Here is a 21,994-nt window from a genome sequence, read left to right as displayed (position 1 = left end):
ACAGAGCATTTTTATCCATACCTGTACACTGACCTGCCAATTTCTTTGTTTTACAATGTTCATGGGCCTTTGCCTTCCATGTCGCCCCGGTTTGAATGGATGCCTGCCAGAGCAGTGCCCTTAGGATAGATCCTTTCGGCATCATTATTATGTCTTTGTTACCAAATTCGTGCGTATAGAAGTGTAGGACTCGCTTTCCCGAAACTCTTTCCTTGCCACCGAAGTCTCGCTTTTCCAACTTAAATAGCTTCCCTACAAAGCGATCTCCGACATCGAACACAAGAATTGAAAGGATCTGATAGGGCCCATATTTTAAAACTTGATGTGTGGAGGAATGGGTGTGAAAGAAGCAACAAAGACTGACTATATTTTGCATTCCTCCTCCTTGTAGCAGGTTTTAGCAAAGTGTTATCAAAAAAGAGGGGGCTGCGGTGGCTCAAGTGGTTAAGACGCTGAATTGCACGCCGTGAAAGGTCGGTAGTTCAGCAGTTCGAGACCCGAGTGTGCCACATGACGGAGTGAGCTCCCGTCTCTGGCCCCAGCTCCTGCCAACCTAGCAGTTCGAAAGCAAGAAATTGCAGGTAGATAAATAGGTACCGCTTCAGTGGGAAGGTAACAGCGTTCCTTGTTCATGGAACTGTAGGATCCACACATATTACTGTCTACATGTGGAATAAATGCAGGTTTGTTTGCAGAAATGACTTCTGAGTAGGCTTTCTTTTATGTGAAGCTTTACATAAAGTGTGAATATACAAAAAGGGTATGTACCCTCATGAGGTGGGATGCCCTCCCTTCAGCGGTTACAGAGGGGAGGTTTAATTTTAAAAAAAACCCTTGCTGATCGTATAAGTTGCTGCTGCAATGACGGAATTGAAACCTCAATGCATGTTATATAATACTGCAGGGCATATAGCCACTTTCGTGATATTCTCCCACTCTCTACAACTACTCTATCCTCAACTAGTCAAAAGATGCAATTGCTGAAGAACCTCCTAGAAAGTAGGTGCCCCAAGGTTACAGCTAAACTTGCCCAATTTGGCTGGTTAGCTGTAAAGACTAGAAAGCTCCTAGTGAAAGACGGATAGATGTAATTTGTTACAGGACTTAACAGGTTTTACATGCATGCTCTGTTTGATATTCATTTTATATATTTCATTTATGCTTGTGCTTGTATGAATTTAGTTTGTTGTATTAGAGAGCTGTGGTTGTACAAAAAAGGTACTATATGTTGGCGCAGAGCAGCATCAAAAATGTGCGGCTAAGGATGTGTGTGTAGCAGCAGTTAGGTGATGGCAAGTGCCATCAAGTGGCGACTGTGTGGGGTTTCCAAGGCAAGGAACGAACAGAGGTGGTTTGCCATTGTCTGCCTCTGCATAGCAACCCTGAACTTCCTTGGAGGTCTCCCATCCAAATATTAACCAGTGCCAACCCTGCTTAGCTTCTGAGACCGACTAGCCAGTGGCAGTTTACCACCAGCTGCTGGAACTATTGCTGGATGTGCTGCTGTTGCTAATAGGTTCACACCTAACCAGAAGTAGTCTGGTATTTCATCATTTTTTCTTCTCAGGGACAGCAGCACTTTTCATGGCAGTGTGATCAGTGCAAAAGTTAAGTGCTTTGCCACTGAAGTTTAATTCTGGAGTAAGCTACTGTTGTGTGCGGGGCCGGCTCGCTCACTAGGCTAACTAGGCATTCGCCTAGAGCGAGCTGGCCCTTAGGGGTGCCAAACTGCACCTGCCCCCCCCCACCAAAAGCCCCCCTACACAGCACAGCCCATTCCTGTGACCTGCCAGCCCATGGGAGGCTCCACGGGCAGGGGCCGTGAAAGGCGCTGGGCAGCTGGGTGAGGCAGCAGCCGAGCAAAGTGGGTCAGTCGGTGCAGAAATCCTCTGGCCACCGGCGGCAGCACCCAAGTGAGGGGGGCAATGCACAGGGGGAGGGGGGCGGTGCCAGAAGGGATCCTCGCCTAGGGTGCAAAATAAGCTGGGGCCGGCCCTGGTTGTGTGAGAAGATAGATGTACATAAGCAAGATAATGTACATAAGCAAGAAATCTAAATGGTGCAGAATGTGTTGGAGCCTAGTCTCTCTCAGTGGTAGTGTATTCCAACTTAACCTGCAGTAAAGCCGCTCAGTATGTGTGGATGATCCAAGGCATACAGGACTACTCAGCAATGAGAAAGAGAACACTTTGCTGCTGTTTTGGGGGGAGAGTAGGCAAAAACATACCCTAGTGCTCAGAGGATCTTTCTCTGCCTAAGTGCTCTAGAATGTACTGCCTACAAGCCATGAAAAACATCTTTAGAGCACATGACTGCACATGAAAAAACAGTGCTGTGTATGAAGAAAGGCTGAAGAGCATTGGACTGTACATCAGCCCATATTGCAGCATAATGCTGTTTGCCCCCAAACAAAGGCTTTCTGTCCCCTTTCATCATTAAGCCATCGTCTGCTGTGATGCTATGGCAATGTTATTGGGTAGGCCTTCTACTGAGAAGTAAGCTGTTAATGTATGAGCAGGGGTCATTTCGTAGAAAAAGAAATGCAGGAGCTCATTAGCATAATTCATTAGCATAACTTATTTGCATATGCCACACCCCCTGACATCACTGGAAGTGTGTCAGAAGGCAACACCCACCGCTCAGGCGCCACTGGACTGTTTTGGATTGCTAGCTATTGGAGGGGGGGGACGTGCAGATCTGTCCTCGCAGAGGAGGGAGAGCTTGTACCTGAATAAACCTTGGTCTTAAATGGTGCCACTGGACTGTTTTGGACCGGGGGGCCGAGGGGAGCTCTGCAACTTACCTGGCTGCTCCTTGCTCTGACTGAGGGCTGCTGGGAGCAGGGGGTGGGGCTTGTTGCATGTGCCCGCCTCCTGGGCTCTTTACTGCCCGAGCTCCGCTCCTGTGCGCTCCTGCAGGAAATGACCCCTGTGTATGAGGCTTATCAATTAGCATTGTGTCAACACAACTGTGGAGCATCATCCTCTAACTGAGTAGCATATGCTCCCTGCAGAGGCTGAGACTGAACCTTTTAGGATAGTGCTCCTCATTATTTTCTAAATTCTCCCCGCCCCTTTAATTTTGTTTCTTGGCAATTTACATAACACAGATTTTTTTTTACTCCCATCTGTTTCCTGTTCAATGAGCATGCTTGGTTTCAGAAGCCCCCCCCCCGCCTCCTTTTAAACTCTTGTACTTCTCCTTTTAACATTTTGCTTGGCCTGCCTAAAATATGCAGACCATCTGTGCTTTTATATACTGATGTTAAACAGTCCCCAGTCCAGATCCATACTTCTTAAATTTGTCCTTCAGCCTATAATTAATCATCTTCACTATAAATCCCCAAATCTGTCACTTTAATGAGGGAGCCTAGTTTTTGGCTACATCAAACACTGTTGTTGAGTGCTTATTTCAAACCAGGCATACAGATGCTAAGATGCTAGGGGATTGCACATGGCCTTGGCCTTGAAACCGCTGTGGAAATAATCATACTATTCAGTCCTTTTTCACATCAATATTTACACCAGGAACCATTATCTCTCTTTCTCACTTTAACTCTGCGACTCTGGTGTTGAAATGCCACACAAAGCACAGTGGCACTCTACTCATGCTCCTGGGTCAGCTTTATATTCTGGATTGCAGTGCCACAAGCATATCAGTGGTGCAGAATCATAGAAAGAAAACTGATAGGGACCTTTGGTGGTTTCTTGCCAGTAACCTTAGAAGCTTTCTTTCGGCAGATCTCTTTGTGTATTTAACTGTTTACGTGTCTGTCTGTGTGACAAGTACGGCATCGGAGGGGGGATTTGTAGAAGATCAGAGATCAGCTTCCATGAGTGGAAGATGCTCTAAAGGTGGAAATCCTTGCTCAGGAAGTTGAATGATGGCCTTCTACAGTCTTCTCCTGTGTCCAGTGGCTCATACAAACGAGGCCCCTCGCGCTCCAAGAAACTGACATGAAATTTTCGGCACACTTTTTTATATGTCAAGAGATGCAGCATTTGTAAAGTGCTCCTTTTTAGTTACATGTTTGCAATTGCAAATATGTGAGGGCTTAAAATAAAAAACAGTGACAGTGGGGATGGAATGAGTGTATAATAAATGAGGTTTCCTCCTGAAGGAATGCAAAGCTCATCTTTTTTTGCTATTTGAGCTTGCCTGTGCTTTATATAGAATGAATGACTGAATTGGGTTTCTTCCAGTTTTCTGCACTTGGCAATCCTTGTAAGTTGTAACAGATGAAGTTCTGTTGTTACATACGTTGTGCTTCTTCCCACATCATATTTTGATGACTTTTTAATTCCTTGAGAATTCAGCACAGGATTCACATCTGTTGTGTTTGGAGAAAGGTCCAAAGCTCGATAAATGCCCACTGGAGTTCCGCAGTATCTTCCTCAGATTGTAGGAAAGAGGGGAGAGGAGAACTTGGGCCAAATATATAGGTGTAATGTAAAGATATATTTAGTTGTTCTTTCAAGGAATTAGCACCATCAGTGCATGAAAGGAGAGATGGAAAAGAAAAGCCACTTGGCAAAAATGGCTGAAAGTTAACTCTTATGTATATGGATCATCCATGTATATGGATTAAGGGAGTAACCCTAAGCAGGTCTACCCAGAATCCTACTCCAGTTTATTCCATGGGGCTTGTCATAACCCCCCTCTCTGGGTCTATGTGTGCTTATCCTGGGACCTGCGCCAATGGGTGTTTAATGAAGATGCTCCTTTAGACAAAAGGTTAATATCCCAGTCAAAACCTGCACCATGGTATCATAGGATTTAAAAAGATCACTTAAGAACCTCCTGTTTGTCAGACATTGCAGTCCACAGTTTAAGAGCAGCATTTACTGCCCTTCACTTTCAATCCACGTGCACTGAAGTACTGCTTGGAAGCCACAGGGGTCTTTTGGGGCCGGAGCGGGCCAGAACGCTGCTCCGGGAGCCCAGGAGCGGGCACAAATGGCGGTGGTGGCAAGCCCCGCCCCCAGCTCCCCGCCCCCAAGCTCCTTCTGCTTAGAGACGCACTGCCACTGCGGCACAACTCCAGAGATAAGAGGTTTAAAGTTTAAAAGCCCCTTCTCTCTGGAGTCGCACCACAGTGGCATCTTCAAAAGCCTCCCCTTTCCCAGCTGGCCTGCCAAGGCAGGTGGGGGGGGGGAGAAGTGAAGAGAGGAGGCATTTAAAGTTTAAACTCCTTCTCTCTGGAATCGCACCACACCTGGGGAAGGCTTTTGAAGATGCCTCCCCCCCCTTTTTGCTTCCCCTTCTGACATCACTTCCGGTGATGTCAGGGGGCGTGGCGTATGCTAATGAGCTATTGTGCTAATAGCTCATTGGGTATGCTAATGAGCTCCTCCAGCTCTTTTTCTACGAAATGATCCCTGGGAAGGCATACCAACAAACCACAGGAACAATGTGTATGCGTTTGTGTTACCGCAGTGGAAGATCTATTCCACTATATTATGGTTTGTCCTTTATATTCAGACCTAAGAAGCAGATTTCTATCTGGAATTTTAAGCCAACTTTGCAACTTACCTGACAATGAAAAGTTGGTTTTCCTCTTGTCGGATATGTATCCCCTGGTTACTCGCAAGGTAGCGCTTTTTGCGCTTGCAGCCAGAAAAGCTAGATCCAAGGTTGTTTCCTAGAGCTACAAAACTGGTAGCAGAGCTTTTGTCACTTTAAAACTCTGATTGTTTTATTTGTTCAAATGCTATACAGTCTTATTCTGAAGGCTTTGTTTTTGGAACAGTACTTTTGAACCCTAAATTTATATTTTGTATTTATATTTTATATCGTAACGGCCAACAGCCATATACAATAAACTTATTTACATGTGTGCATGTAAAGCGTGTTCCTGTTTTTCATGCCACCACCCCAAGTTAGAAATCCAGCCTCCCATATTACCAGTGACTTGGGGGACACCAGTAAAGGCTGCCTCTGAGACTGTGCAAAGGGCAGAGTTTCCCAATTACTTCAGCTCTCCCCCTGTGTGTGCATGTCGGAGTATGAGCTAGTTATTAAGACATGAGAGGAAGACTAAATCGCATTCTGCTCTCTTAAACAGGAAAACTTTACTGCTACAAATTAAGCTAGATGGGGAAAATAACTATCAAGTCAACTGGATTATAGCTCTAAGGAAAATAACAGAAAAGTATAACACTAAGCTAAGCGTATCAATACAGAAGATTTACCTCCGAGATCTGCCTCTGGATATCTGTGGATCAAATGCACATTTAGGCCTCCACCTGTTCCTTGCAGGTGAATACGATTTCTACCATTTGAACAAAAACTAAGGGATGTTACCAGTCTTTTAACCCTTCCTGCCTTGGCTGGCGGGAGCCTCTTGACCAATGCAAATTTAGGAAATCCCCCCATCATGGGAAGGGAAACCCCAGTCTCCCAATCAAAACAGGGCACAGATCCGAGATCATATTTTACAACAGCTATCCATCTTGCCCGTCCTGGCAGGTAGAGCAAATGGTTATCTCTCTGTGGAAATGCTTCTCTGCTCTGCGGACCTCCTGGTGCATTTTATGGCTTTCTTCCTGGGACCCTTGATGTGCTCCAAAGCACTTTACATCTCCGAATCACAACAGGGCTTACTCCCAGGAAAGTATTCTTAGGATTGTACTGTAATGGTAGCTTCTTTCAGGGTCTGAAGATGGTGTAACAAAGACATCGTTGCCCATGGTTATCACTCTTGCCTCTGGTAAACAGGTTTTGAGTTTCAAAAAATCTGCACCATCTGCTTGACCTGTAGGATGTACACCAAGTGCAATGAGGTTTCTAACATCCCACAACTGATTCGTTTAAGGACTTTTATCTTGTCTCCACCTTAATCATCTGGGCTGCATTTTAGAAGTGGCCTCTTTAAAGAATTCATTCTTCTGTTAGTATAGTGTAGGCAAGTTATTGTTCGAACTTCTGTCCACAGCAATTTTGAATCAGTGCCATCTATTGGAAAAGTCTGACGAGTCAGGATACTAGCACAGCACAAGGAGAGGCGGCATGGTGTATTGTGTAGCAGTTTGAACTGTTGGACTAGGATCTAGGAGACCCACATTCAAATCCCCACTGAGCCAGTTGGGTGTAGTGGTTCAGTGCGCGGACTCTAATCTGGGAGAACCGGGTTTGATTCCCCACTCCTCCACTTGTACCTGGCTGGATGACCTTGGGCAAGCCATAGTTCTGATAAGAGCTGTTCTTGAAAAAGAGCAGTTTCTGTCAAGAGCTCTCTCAGCCCCACCTACCTTACAGGGTGTCTGTTGTGGGGAGGAGAAGGGAAAGGAGTTTGTAAGCAGCTCTGAGACACCTTTGGGTAGTGAAGGGCAGGGTATAAATCCAATCTCTTCCTCCTCCTCTTCTTCTTCTTCTTCCTCTTCCATAGAAGCTTACTGGTTGACCTTGGGCCAGTCACACACTCTCAGCCCCATCTACCTCACAGGGTGTCTGTTGTAGGGAGGAGAAGGGAAAGGAGCTTGTAAGCCGCTCTGAGACACCTTTGGGGAGTGAAGGGCGGGGTATAAATCCAATCTCTTCGTCGTCTTCTTTTACCTCACAGGGTGTCTGTTGTAGGGAGGAGAAGGGAAAGGAGTTTGTAAGCCGCTCTGAGACACCATTGGGTAGTGAAGGGCGGGGTATAAACCCAATCTCCTCCTCCTCCTCCTCTTCTTCTTCTTCTTCTTCTTCTTCTTCTTCTTCTTCTTCTTCTTCTTCCTTAGAAGCTTACTGGGTGGCCTTGAGCCAGTCATATACTCTCAGCCTCACCTACCTCATGGTACTGTTGTGAGGAAAAAATGGAGAAGGGGAGAATGTTGGAAGCCGCTTTTGGGGAGAAAAGTGGGGTACAAAAGAAATAAAATAAAATAAAATAAAGGAAGCATGGAAAACAGTGTTGAACAATTCCTGTCAACACTCGGTAAACATTATAGGTTGCATCTTCAGTAAAATATCACCAGAGAATCTGGCCATTGACCACGTTAAAATGTCAGGTAGCATTTTTATAAATGTGTGGCGTGCTTTTCTTTTAAGCAGTCGATACGGTTTCCAGTGGTGTGTTTGCTGTCTTCTGTGCTTCAGATGGCACTATGTAATTAAGGATCACTATTTCTAGATGAAATATATGCAGCGTCATTAAGCAGCCTGAGTAAGCTTTATAGGAAGTAAAAGCTCATCCTACCGATGTTGTAGCTATTTAGTCTGAATGCTCTGTGGCCTGCTGCATCGTACAAAAAGGAAAACTCTAGCATCTTCTCATGGCAAGACACATGGGTTTCATTTTCATGTTGCTAGCTACTGGAGGGGGGGGAACGTGCAGATCTGTCCTCGCAGAGGAGGGAGAGCTTGTACCTGAATAAAACTTGGTCTTAAAGGTGCCACTGGACTGTTTTGGACCGGGGGGCCAGGGGGGCTCTGCAACTTACCTGGCTGCCTCTTGCTCTGACTGAGGGCTGCTGGGAGCAGAGGGTGGGGCTTGTTGCATGTGCCCGCCCCCTGGGTTCTTTACTGCCAGAGCTCTGCTCCTGCAGGAAATGACCCCTGGATCCAGGGGTCTCCAATGCCTTTCTGAGCTTGTAGGCATTTTTTTGGAATTTTGAGAGGAGGAGCTAAGTGCTACCCCAAAATGTCTGCCCCAGGAGGCAGAGCTAAATGCAGTACCTCCCTACATTTGCAAAAGAATTGCGTGACAACCATCCTGAATACACAAAGCTGCCTTATGCAGTCGAGCCATTGCTCTGTCAAGGTTAGTAGTGGAATAAAAAGAGAGAGGAATGGAACCACACAGTGATTTTAAAAGCCCACGTGTTTACCAGCCCTCTTGATCCTCCAGTGGCTGCAACTTCTATTGCAGATGTGGACAATCTTCTCATTTGAATGAGCCAATAACAGGCCTTCAGGGCTATCAGTGTTTACTTTCAATATGTGAGTGTGGGCAGAGGTTCACTTGAAGAGCAAAAGGCAGCCATTTCCCTGTGACTCATGTTCTCTGAAGTGAGTTCTGTTTCCTCACACCTGCGTCACCTTTCCTTGTATGTTGGAGTCCTAAGGGAATCCCTGAGGTTGTGTGATGGATTCAAGGAAATGAGGCAATTGGAGCAGCAACGGGCTGAGCTAGGCTTAGGGAAGGACTGCCTCAGCCTCTCTGGTGATTCACTGCCAGATAAAAGAGGCCTTTACATGCATCTCATCCTCCAAGTGCAAGCAGACAAAATGGATCTCTGAGACTCTCAGTTACAGGTTGTTCCTGAAACAGCCATTACTCTCTGCTGCATAAATATGATTCCAATTTTGTTCTGTGTTGACAAAGTGGGGAAGAGTGCCACTTATACACACATCTGTCACACAGTGACCAAACTCTGGGTGCGTTCAGACGGGGCGTTTCAGCCGGCAGAAACTGCACCGGTTCCAACCGGTGCAGTTTATGCTGGCTGAAACGCGATCACACTTACCTCCGATCTGCGGAGCCCATCACTGTATGCCCGTTCACACACAGCGGGCATTGGCGGTTTGCTTTTTAAACTCAGTTTGCGCATGCGCATAGGCAGCCATCCACAGAATGGCAATCTTCGCGCATGCACAAAACACCCCGTCCCGAAAAGCATGCCCTGAAGAGCAGGCGTACCTTTAAAGTTTAAAGACCAAACTGGCCTCCCTGAGGTCCCGAACTCCTCTAACACCTTAAACTAAGGACCTTTTTCTTTTTAAAAAAAACAAACGCCAGGGCGAAGCTTTGCCCAAGCGCATATCGCCGACCTAAAAAAAAAATGCCGGGTGAAAATCAGAAGCCTCGGGCTTCCAAAGTGGCTCTACAACGGTGGAGAGCGATCAGACCGGGGGGGGGGGGGGGGGGGTAAAGCGATTACAACCGTTGCACTCAGGATACCACCACTTGGGGACCTAGTGGCAGAATACAACGGTTTAAAGCTCTTTGCAACGGTTAGGGATGGAAGGCAGATGTTCACCGTGTGAACGCCGGTAAGTACACCGATTCCAACTGGCACCTATACAGTTGCAAATGCCCTGTCTGAACGCACCCAGTGACAGCTGAGAACAAAATTTCTCACTCTGCCGCATTAAGCGACCAGCAGCCAGTATTTTATCGTATTCTTAGATTACTGGGGAGACCAAAGTTGGTTTGGGAGTGGGTCCTGTACAGTTTGAGAGCATTTGTAGAAGTAGGATTAAAAAAAGAAACCCACACATGCACATGCACATGTGGGCTGACCCACTTAACTCCCTCACACAGCTCTGCTCCCCCCTCCCCCCCACACTGCGATGAATGGCTGCCAGGAGCAAGAAAATATCTGTGTAGGGGGGAGGGTGTGCTGTGGCTACTGGTGAAATGAAAGAAATGGTACTGGTCTGGCTGCCAAGCATGGAAGCTGAGGCTAGGGTTGCCAGCCTCCAGGTGGGGCTTGGGGATCTCCTGCTTTTACAACTGATCTCCAGCTGACAGAGATCAGCTCCCCTGGAGAAAATGGCTGCTTTAGAGGGTGGACTCTATGGCATGGTACCCTGCTGAGGCCCCTCCCCTCCCCAAACCCCGCCCTCTCCCGGATCCACCCCCAAAGTCTCCAGGTGTTTCCCAACCCAGACCTGGCAACCCTAGTTGAGGCTGTTAGATTAGTTAGAAGCATCTTCTGTGAGTATGGGACTTTCTTTTAGCCATATTTCCTCAGGATACCTGGCAAGACTGATTCAGCCCCATCTTCGTAGGGCTTTCATGCTAGCACGGTTTGACGTCCTTCCCTCAGCTGTTCTATCGGGAAGGTTCAACAAAATTCCCTATAAAGATAGATTGTGCCCCTGTGGGATGGGGGAAATCGAATCCATTGGACATGTGCTATTGTACTGTAAATTCCACTGTGACATCCGTGTTGTTTTTATTGAACCTGTGTTGGACCCCCTTTTGGGCCAATCTGATGAGCATAAAATTAGTTCTTTATTGTCTTCGCATAATATAGAAATTCTGGAACTTGTAGCAAATTTCTTTTATGAGGTATCTAGGAGGAGAGGCTCATATTAAGGCAATTAGGAATGTGATACCCCTCCAGCCTATCTTGAGGCTCTATGCTGCATGTGTATTTGATATTTTATGCCAATAAAGGTGTTGTATTTGTATTTGTATTTGTAGTTAGAAGCAGTGGAGCCTATAGGGAAGACCGATAACAATTTTGGTACAAGGCTAAGAATATACCATCATAAAATTCTGTGTATTGTTTGATCTTCAATAAAGTCTATAAAATTTTTAAAAAAATTCTGTGCAGCTAGCAGGTGTTTAAGGAACTGTCTCTCTACTGGATGGGAGAAATGTCCTTCTGAAAGTCACGGCTGAACAATCTAAAAAAAAACCTGAGGACGATGGTCTGAAAGTTTCTTTATGACTACAATTGAAACTGCTTGTGCAACGGTAACTGATGTTGGCTATGTACATGATAGTTGCCCAAGAGAAGCACATTGGCAAGCATATGAATTTGCTGGTAAACTGAATCTAGGAGTGTGATGAAAAGGGGAGCTCTTCAGCCTCTTTGAATATTCCATAATACTTCCATGGTCACAAGTGAACTTCAAGTCCATGGAAGGGAGAAACTGGCTTACTACCAGCTTGCATTGATGGGGAGCAAGTTGACAACTGAGAGAAGGAAATCCTTTCCAGTTACATAAATTAAGCTTTATGTTCTCACCCAGCGCAGCCAAGCTATCTATGGCAGAGATGCCCTAATATTCATGCTTCTTCCATCCCTTGTAGGCAGGAAGAAAGAATAGCAAATGATATATACATGTGTATGCACAAACACTAAACCCACATGCAACATCATTCATATTCCATGTGTCCATGCTTCCCAAACATGTTCTCTACCATGCACGAGACAAAATGTCTGAATCAGACCCTAGCTGCCCGATATTTATTTGTAATCCAGTTTTGTAATTTTCCTCTCTTAACCCACAGGGTGCCCACACTGTAAAAACTCCATTCCACATTTCACCACTGCTGCAGAACACTTTAAAGAAGATCGAAAGGTAACCCTATTTGATTCATTTTTGAAATATGATGTAGAGTTCACAGCCACTGTTTTCTGCTATTTACTTGGTCTGGTTTGTTTAATGAAAAAGGCTGGACTGTATCAAAACAAAACAAAAAATGTCCGAACCAATGAATCACTGCTGATATATTTGCTCTCAAAAGCCAAGGCAGTAAGCAAACCATTTTCCTGTTTTTAAGATTTTCCTTGTTTGGTGTAGTGGTTAAGTGTGCGGACTCTACTCTGGGAGAACCGGGTTTGATTCCCCACCCCTCCACTTGCAACCTGGCTGGATGACCTTGGGCAAGCCGTAGTTCTGATAAGAGTTGTTCTTGAAAAAAGAGCAGTTCCTGTCAAGAGCTCTCTCAGCCCCACCTACCTCACAGGGTGTCTGTTGTGGGGAGGGGAAGGGAAAGGAGTTTGTAAGCCGCTCTGAGACACCTTCGGGTAGTGAAGGGCGGGGTATTAATCCAATCTCTTCTCTTCTCTTCTTGTCTTAATTTGTTTCCTTGTTAAATATGGTTTGGTTAACATTATTCTTGTATGGCATCATGCAACGTTTTCAGTCTCAGGCTGAGACCCAGTGGTTCATTTCAGACTCAATGGTAAGAATCTGTAAAGGGAAATGTGATGGGGAAAGAAATCCTAAGTGCAGTTGGAGTTCTGTTTACTGATATTGCTGCAAATGACCTTACTGCTGAAGAGGCAAACCCTTGTCCGGTTATAAAAGTGGCTTGTCTTTTGAGCCGCAGGAACGGCTGTGATGAAAACAGCAGGGAAAAGCTCCAGCTGTGCGTGTGCTCTTCTCTTCTGCCCACACGCGTCTCTTTATATAATGTCCATAAACAAATGGGTGCAATTTAGTATGCAGAATGTTCTTATTGGATAACATGCTTGATCGTTCAGAAACTGCCAGATATTGAGAGGAGACCTTTAGCCACGGAGACAGTGATGGATGGATAGAACCCTTATTCTAGCTGAGAGTAGTTCTAGCAAAAAGTGGAGCGGTATAAAACTTAATGATGTGGAACCAAAGTTCAGATTGAGAATATTGAGTTTTGGGGGGGGGGGGTTCCTGAAGGCCAAGCACACAAGAAAAACAGCTTTGGTTTTTTCCACTCCTGACTTTTCAAGGTGTTGGAGAGTGATAATTTTGGATTCCTACTTCCCATCACGCAGCATCCAATTTTGCTGAAGTGTTTCTCATGGGCTGCTGAAAGTCCTTAATGGATATTTTACACAAGCTGATACAGCACAAGAATGCAAGTGAAGGCCTCCTTCCTTGATCTCCCCTTTTTGCCCCCTCCTGGAGCAATCTCTGTGCAAAGTTTACGCTGAGTGTAGAGACAAAGTAAAATAATTGTCCCTCAAATCCAGAAATGCAGTTCTGAAATGTGCTAACTTCTCAGATCCTTTTCTGTAAGATTCCATAAGTACTAAAATAAAACATTAATATTTGTGAGCAGTGTTCCCTCTAAGCTGAGTTAGTGTGAGCTAGCTCACAGTTTTTTAGCCTCCAGCTCACACATTTTTGTCTTAGGAAGGAGGGCTCCAGAGCCAACTAATTTATGCTGTAGCCACAACTTTAATGCCGGTAGCTCACAAAGTAGAATTTTTGCTCACAAGACTCCACAGCTTAATGGGAACATTGTTTGTGAGCTATTGTGAAGTCTATGAGGGTAGGTTTGTGTCTCCTGCACTTTGAGTAGTATGTGTAAGTGAATGACACAATATCTCTGAATCCATAATCTATTTTTTGAAGAAATCCCAAGTACCGCTGTGGATTTAGGATATTGGCACTGTGAGGCAAGGTTGCAGGCCCGAAGCCAGGAATTTTAAAGTCGGGGGGGGCATTTAAATTCCGGGGGGGGGCACTGGCTAATTTAATCAAAGTTAATCTAATTAAATGTTGGGGTTTGTGCAGGAAAAACATTAAAGGGGGGGGAGGAGAAACGCATCAAGAATGAAAGACGGGTTGGTCTGCGAGCAAGTGAGTTCTTGGGCCGCCCAGACGGAGTCTATACTCCTGGAGTTAAAACCCGCTGGGGAAAGAGAAAGAGTAAGATTTTTAGAGGAGGAGGGAAGAAAAAGCGAAGAAGAAAGTTTTAAAAAGGGGAGAAAAGGAGATGGAGAAAAGGAGAAAGAGAAGGGGGAAATGGGAGGGAGGTAAAAAGCAATACCAAAGGAGAGGAAGAGGAAGGAAGAAGGAAGGAAGAGAGACAAAGGAAAAAAGAAACGATGGCGGAGGAGAGACGAGGAACAAGCTGAGGTGAGAAAGAGAAAGGGGAACAGCCAGCTGAAGGCGAAGAGGGGAGAGAGCTGCCTCTGGCTCCCTCTTATCCCCTTGCCCGCTTCCCCCTCTCCTCAGCCCGGGTTGTAGGGTTGTATGTTTTGTCCATGAGGATGAAGAGCTGGAGAGATGTATCACTGGACCCTTCACCTGACTGCGTGTCTTGGGATACTAAGGTCCCTGAACTAGTCCTCTGACCTGCAGTACTGCAGACAGGGTTTTTCTGCTCACAAGGACTGTGGCTGTGTGGGGAACAGACAGTCCTTGTGAGCAGACAGGTCTTGCCAGAGAGCCACAGTACTCCAACAGTGCCAGCTAGGGCTGCCAAGGGGGGGGGGTAAACCCCCGCTTCGGAGGCCTGATTCCCGCCGCCGCGGAATTGGGCCCTGGGGGCGACTCCGCCCCCCGAAGCGCAGCGTGGCTGCGTCAAAACTCTATGGTTTCCGCTCCGATGATCGGGGCCACACCCTCAACGTGATCAACGTCGCGCGTCACTTCTGGTGACGTGCTGGCGGCATGCGCGCGCATGACGAAGGGCAGCTCCCGGAGCCCGCTGAGGCTCCCCTGCCAGTAGGAAAATTTGACTTGGCAACCCTAGTGCCAGCCTGCGCAGTCTAAGGCGGGTTCAGACATCCATGTTCATCATTTGAAGACTGAAACACAAAGTGATGACTTCCCTGAGTAGAACAGCCATCACTCACCTGACACAAGGGAGAGGTTTCAGGGCGAACATTAGGATATCGCTTGGAGACATTCCGCATGTTCAGAGAAGCATCCTCAAGTGATAAAACCAGTTGAACATTATCACCTCTGTCCCCTAGGACTCCCTTTAAGCTGCACCTGTGACATGTTTTCTTGTACGCATATAACATTGCAGTCTGTGGTTGTGGTGTGTTGGCAAATGCATGTGATATAGATGTATTAATACTTCACAGAGCTGCAGTTGGCTAGGCTCTGGTGATAGGGTTTGCCACCACACAATTGTTGGCAGAGTTTTAACGTGCAAAGTAAGTGGAGCACTAACCGTTCAGGGGGGAAATAAAGAACAAACTGTTATAGAACATACAGAGAGAAAGCCTAAACTGACTAGTCTGTCTGCTGTGAGAGGAGACAGCAACAAGAAGGAGGCTCTGCCAGAGCAGGAAGTCTCCAGAGAGCCAATCAGGAGACAGGAGGGGATAACTTGAAAATACCAGGAAGTCCTTAATCTGACTATGCTAGCCACTTAACCCCTCCGATGCCCCCTGTAGCATATTTTTCTTATCCTTCTTGCTTCATGCACACAGCAGGTCTTGCATATTCCAATACTAATGTGTTCAGTAGTTCTCATTTCTAGCATATAAGGTAAACGTAGGCCCTGGTCACATGGGCCGGATATCGCGGGGGGAAGGCGTGGCTAATTGCCCCGGAGGAAAATAACGTGCGGCCGCCCGAGCACACGTCCCGGTCGAGGTCCCGTGGTTAGGGGGGAGATGCCGACCAGACGGGTATCCTGCAGCGCGGCACAGAAGCCACGCCGCGCGATCGCACTAGCATTCACTCTTTGTGCGCATGAGCTGTTGGGCACTGTTACACAACCTGCGGAGACGGGCGCCGGATGTCACGTAAGTCCACCAGAAACACGATCAGACGCCCGCCCTTGGCCCGCGGTTTCTGGAAACTAGTACCTCGTAAGTACTAGTTTTTTAATCTGCACCTTCGGCGGGGAGCCACGGGTTCGCCACGGGAGCCCTGCGCCTCCCAGATGTTGGGGTGTGATCACGCCTGGAAAATCCGCTGGACTCCCGTGCCTCTCCCACGACAACTTTGCCGTGTGACCGGGGCCATGGATTGGTTTCCCAGAAGTCCCCTTGTTCCAGGCTTTGCAAGTCCAAAGGCTTATCCAGGCCTGATAGTTAGTCTTGGTTGGAAGCACTGCATTTATTCTTTCTGACAGTTAACAAAGCATCAGGACAGTCATTGCCAGGGAACAAAAAGATCTGTAAATACAAATATGCTAAAACACACACACGCAGAATCCCAAACCCTTGTCACTTGGCAAGAACACCCTTTTGTGTGTAACCAGAGATTTGTCATCTTTACTTGACTGCTTTCTAAACGGTTCTTTTTCTGACTGAAACGTTGTCCTTTGTGAAGGAACACTTAAGAGAACCTGCCCCTTTTCATTCCTTTCCAAGATCAATGTTCCGTTAGTTATTCACTTCCATTTTCATAACAAAAGTCAATATTTGCTCCTGCCGAGATTTATTTCCTTGAATCAATAAGCTGATGTGTGACAGTACATATTTTAAGAGGAGAGAAGCCGACTACTCCTGCAGGAGGCTTTTATTATTGCAGCCTGATGTCAGAGCTGGAAAAGCGGCTTCCGAAGAAAGAGATGGGAGGGAAATTGTTTAAGACAGTGGGATACTTTTTTAAACACAGCAAATGGGAGGATTGGGGGGGGGGTTGCTATATGCACAGCTGGTTTTGAATAAATAATGGCAAAGGCATCCTTCAGTAACTAAACCAGGAAGAAAATCTGCTTCAGAGACCAGAGAGCAGAACCCAGATATTGGACAGGCGGTGTTCCATACACTCTGCTGCACTACCTCGCTGTGGTCTTCTGCATTGCGGTTGGTGATGCGCAGGTGACAATACTCTTCCTCCTCCTCTATAGGAAGGCTCTTTCTATAGCACATTGTCCCTTTATAAAATTGCATATGTCCTTGTTAAACTCTAGGCTGCCATGGCCAAGTCCCCCTCTTAACATGTGTTGTAATTATATAACTTAAGGATATTAATTGCTGGCTATGCGCTGTAACAATAAAATTCATTCATTCATTCATTCATTCATTCATTCATTCATAACTTAAGGATACGTATTAGCTGGTGGGGATCCAGACCTCTTTACTCAGGTTGGCTAATGGAATTTCTGCTTCCCTTCTTCCTTCCCACTCACACCTGTATGTACATCCCGACATCGTGTAGAGAATGGAATCCCAGAACAGCTAACTTTTTTTTCTCCTGGGGGTGTCTCAGATCCCTAGAATTCATCTCATGCAAGCTAACCAAACTGGAAGTCAGTTTACCATGATCCTGAGGAATTTCAGACAGACGATATAATCCGGAAGAGGAACGGTTCCCAAATGGTTTCTGGTCTGTCATTTCAGACAGAACCGTTTTAGAACCGGTTCCCTACCGGAATATATTTGTAATTTCAGACACAAACGCTTCTGTCCCGTTTAGGAAACGGGGCTGAAGCGTTTTACCTGTCAACCGCTTCCAAGTAGTCTTCGGTTTCCTCTCCCGGTTCCGATGCGCTTTTCCCCGCCGTTTTTCATCCGCCTGGAGTGTTTTGTTATAGTGCTATAGCACTATAGCGCTCTAAAGCGAACGTTTTTAAAAAAGCCGGAGATCGTCCACGCGGGCAGAAAATGGTGGGGGAAAAGCGGTGCAGTCTGAAATGGCAAACTGCTTCAGATCCAGCTCTTTACCGGAAGGGGAAAGCCATGTGTGAAATGGCAGCCCTATACCGGTTTACTCCATGACGGATCAAAAACAGCTTCAAAACGGGTTAAAAAGGGTAATGTGAAATTCCTCGCTGTGATAGAGATTTAACTGACCACTGCTTACAGGTAAAGCTACCTTATAAGGACTGTCCTACTGGATCAGTTCAAATCTTCATCTGTTCCAGGATTCTGTCTCCAGTAGTGTCCAGCTAATTGCCTCTGGTATTCAAACAGCTATGCCATGAGGGCAAACATCAAATTATGTTTGTTCTCAGCATTTGGGTGTTCAGAGACAGAGAGAGGGCAAGTGCTTGAGAACCCAGAGATTCTATTTCACTATCATGGTTAACAGCTGCTGGGGGAGCTATCTTCAATGAATTTGTCTGGTCACTCTTCAAAGCCACCTTGCCGTCTTCCTAATATGTTTTCTTAATGACCTGCCTTCTGTTGTTCCCACATCAGTCAGAAAACATCTAAAAACTTCTGCCTATGTAGGTAAGCTTTCTTGTGCTGAGCAACTAGGCTAAGCGGGTGATGCTGGGGTCTCTTGGAAAGTGTAGTGCTTTCATTGCTGGTTGTTAACTTCAATGTGGTAGTAATGACTCATGTGCCTGGCCTTCAGCCAGCATGAAAGCATCAGCATCCACACAGATACGAGAGTGTCTAATAGGAGGCACTTGCTAGAGGCCATCACCACGGCTTCTGGGGCTGTATTTCCAAAACTAAAAAATGTGTGTGAAGAGAAACATTCGTTTTACCAGTTGATCAGCCCTGAATCTAATAAATGCTTGCTTTAAATTATATCTGTCCTGCTTTCTCAAGTATAATTGGCTCAGAGCAGCTAACAATTTAAAACACATCAATAAAGCAGTCAACAATATAAGCTAGAATTACTGGGGCGGGATTCAAATTGACAAGGGATAAAAATCCCAATAACGGAAAAAAGTGAAACAGTAGAGCAGGGAAGCAAATAACAGGAGTGTCTTTCCTCTTGCCCTTTTCTCTGTCTTTTCCAGCCCTGTGATGGCGTTCCTTAGATGGGATGAAGCGGGGAGCAGAACTTGTACATACTTACATTCCAAAGATGGAATATTTGCTTCATGTCCCCTCTTGCCCTTCAGTCGCAAGAAATAAGTTGGACATTGTCATACAATGTAAATGGCCATATATTAGCGAATGAGTAGGGTTTGGACTTTGGGGGCGTTTCTGGAGGGGGCGGGGCATACCCGACGTGATGACGTCAAGTTGGGGACGTCCGCCGCCGCCCCCATCCACCCACCCGGCAGATCTCCAGAAACGGCAGTTCCCTGCACTTAAAGGAGCTGGCGTTTCCCCTTTAAGAGCAGCTGCATTTCCCTTTTAAATGCACGAAGCTGGCATTTCCCTGTGAGCCTGATCTCAAGCGGAGATCGGGCTTGGGAGGAAACACAGGCTTGGGAGGAAACACGGGTTCCACATACTTAAAGGGAGAGAAAGGGGTGGCTGTGGGTGTTGGGGGTGGGGCTTCCCCCGCTGGCCATCTGGCTGGCGGCGGGTAGAACCCCCCTCAAAACGGGGCACCCCTGGCAAACCGGGGGGTTTGGCAACCCTATGAATGAGTGGTATGGCTGACTCCATCTTTGAGCACTTTAGCTCAAAATATCAGGTGGTACTATTCAATAACAGGCAAAGTGAGACCCAGACTAGACATTTTGAGACTCATGTGACTACCTCCAATAGCAGCGGTTCCATCTGTCTTCCTTCTCTAACATCTAGAATTACAAAGCATGTGGTATCACCATCATGTTGAAAGTTTCCCCACACACTCCCCCTTGTTATTTTCATGGAACAGAGAACTTCCAACCCAACGACGTGATGTAACAAATCTGTATTTTGTGTTGTCAGAATAGAAGATGTGGGGCTGTAGCTTTTGATGGCAGCCCATGCTCATTGGAAATTCTAGTTCTGACCAAAGGTTTAAACATAGTGTCTTGAAATATGGAATGTGTGCTTATGCCACCACTATTGATAAGACATAATATGGAGTCCTGTATATTACAAAATACGGTGAACTAAGACACAACATGACATTAAGACTCCCGGAAGACATCAAGGCCCTGCGGGACCTTCTACAGTTCCGCAGGGCCTGCAAGACGGAGCTCTTCCACCAGGCCTTTAATTAGGAGCCGCATCTAACAACTGAACTGTGACAAGGTTTGTCCCCACCTGGACTCACCATCGGCAGCCTGTACCCGCCAGTATAAATGGCTCTGATAAGCTGAATTTCAGCACTGATTATATTCCGTTGTGACCATTCCATCATGGCCAGTTATGACTGCTAAGCAACAGTACGACTGCCATTAATATGGTTACTAGCACTTTATGATGGTTTATAATTGTTTAGGACTAATTATGATGTTCTATAATTGTGTTGTTTTATGTGTTTTTAACTTTTTTATGGAAGCTGCCCTGAGCCTGCTCTGGCGGGGAGGGTGGGAAATAAATCGAATAAATAAAGAAATAAATTTCCATTCATTGCTTATTAGAAAAACCACGCGAGACAAGAAATTTGGGATTTGCTATTCTCCTGGAGTGTGTTTCGCTTGAAATCTTGATCTGAACAGTGCTGAAAAATATTCTCTAAATTATTCTCCAGCTTCATTCTCAAAAATCCTACTGAAGTAAGAACCTGCTAGCTGCAGTTTTTGTGGTAGGGCAACTGAAGAACTGACAGATTAATGTTTCCATTTCAAGAAACTCAGCATCTCTTTTTGAATCTAACATCATCATGGTGATTTTGTTAGCCTCTGGAAGCCATCCTTTATTTTAGACAGAGTGCATAATTTAAAAAAAAACACAAATGCCATGTTTTTAGCATGACAACCACTATGGGTTATAAGGGTTAGAATGTTAGACTAGGATCTCTAAGACACTTGGTTCAAATGCTCTCTTTCCCATGAAGTTTGCTGGGTGGACTTGGGTGTCTGTTAGGGCTGCCAAGTCCCCCCGGGGGGCGGGGGAAACCCCGCCCCAGAGGCCCATTCCCCGCCGCCAGCGGATCAGGCCCCGGGGGAAAACCCACCCCGGCGTGCGCGTCACCAGGAAGTGACGTGCGTGCACGCTCCGGGATCCACCCGGGAGTCCCCCGCTGCGGAGGTAAGTAACACTTGACAACCCTAGTGTCTGTCTCTTTCACTTTCTTTGTCTCAGCCTAACCAACCTCACAGGGTTGCTGTCATGATGAAAATGGAAAAGGGAGAGTCATATATTGTTATGTATTAAGATGGCCGTGACCATGTGCACCCGGCCATGGGTTTACCGGACTCACAGACCTTCGGGTCTAGAACAATAGCCCCCCGCGGATCCTAGCGAGAACCAATGGGAGCGCTAGGATCCTGAAGAGAACCTATCGTTACTGGGGCCCTGTACATAGAACCTATCATGGGAATTGGGGGTGTGTTGGGTGTGAGTGTGTGCACTAATATAAGCCGACCTCACACCGGCTAAATTGTCTTAATCGTTCCAATGTAATTAATAAATGAGAGCTGATTTCACTATGCTACGCCTGGAACTCCGATACTTTTCATACAGGCTGCCCTGAATTCTTTGGAGGAAGGGAGGGATGAAAAATTATTGTGAAAATTGTAGCCCTAATCCAGGTGCTGCATTGTATACACTGTATATGTACCAACATGCTAACAGGGGCTTCCCTATTCAATAACAGGACCCATGTGAAGCAACTGCCTCCAAACTGAAGTAAATAGGATATCTGTCTTGGATTAGATGAATTATTTAGTGCAATTTCAGTCTTTATTCAGGCCTCAATTTGAGACAGAAACAGCCTTGGTCACCCTGTTTGAAGATCACTGGGGGAGTGGATAGACTGGCTGATTTGGGAGTCAGAGGCACCATGCTCCAATGTATTCCAGTCTTGGTTGGCTGGTCACTTCCAGAACGTGGTGCTGGGGGGCTGAACCTTCACCCTATGGTATTTATGCTGTGGAGTCCCATAGAGTTCTGTTCTGTACTCCATGCTGTTTAACAGCTACGTGAAACAGCCACAAGAGACTAGGTATATGGAAAGTGGCACTGTTAATATGCTGATGCTACCCAAATATATCCTAAACAACTGTTTCAAGTGGGTCTATGGAAGTCCTAAACAAGTTCATTGTTGGTCAGATTCTATGACCACGCTGCATTTTAACAATATT

General features: G+C 46.1%; 1 protein-coding gene across 1 annotated transcript in view; it reads left to right on the top strand.

The window, feature by feature from the left end:
• The window catches only part of PDIA5 (protein disulfide isomerase family A member 5), a 234,989-nt gene that overhangs the window by 195,419 nt on the left and 17,576 nt on the right, over positions 1-21,994 (top strand). The window contains exon 15 of the mRNA XM_015413730.1: positions 11,951-12,021. Coding sequence (XP_015269216.1) covers positions 11,951-12,021 — 71 coding nt within the window. The remainder of the gene's footprint in view (positions 1-11,950; positions 12,022-21,994) is intronic.

Source organism: Gekko japonicus, unplaced genomic scaffold (assembly GCF_001447785.1).
Source record: "Gekko japonicus isolate JY-2015 unplaced genomic scaffold, Gekko_japonicus_V1.1 scaffold659, whole genome shotgun sequence".
Taxonomy (NCBI): Eukaryota; Metazoa; Chordata; class Lepidosauria; order Squamata; family Gekkonidae; genus Gekko; species Gekko japonicus.
Note: the sequence above shows the minus strand (reverse complement) of the source record. Positions and strands in the feature narration are given on the sequence as shown.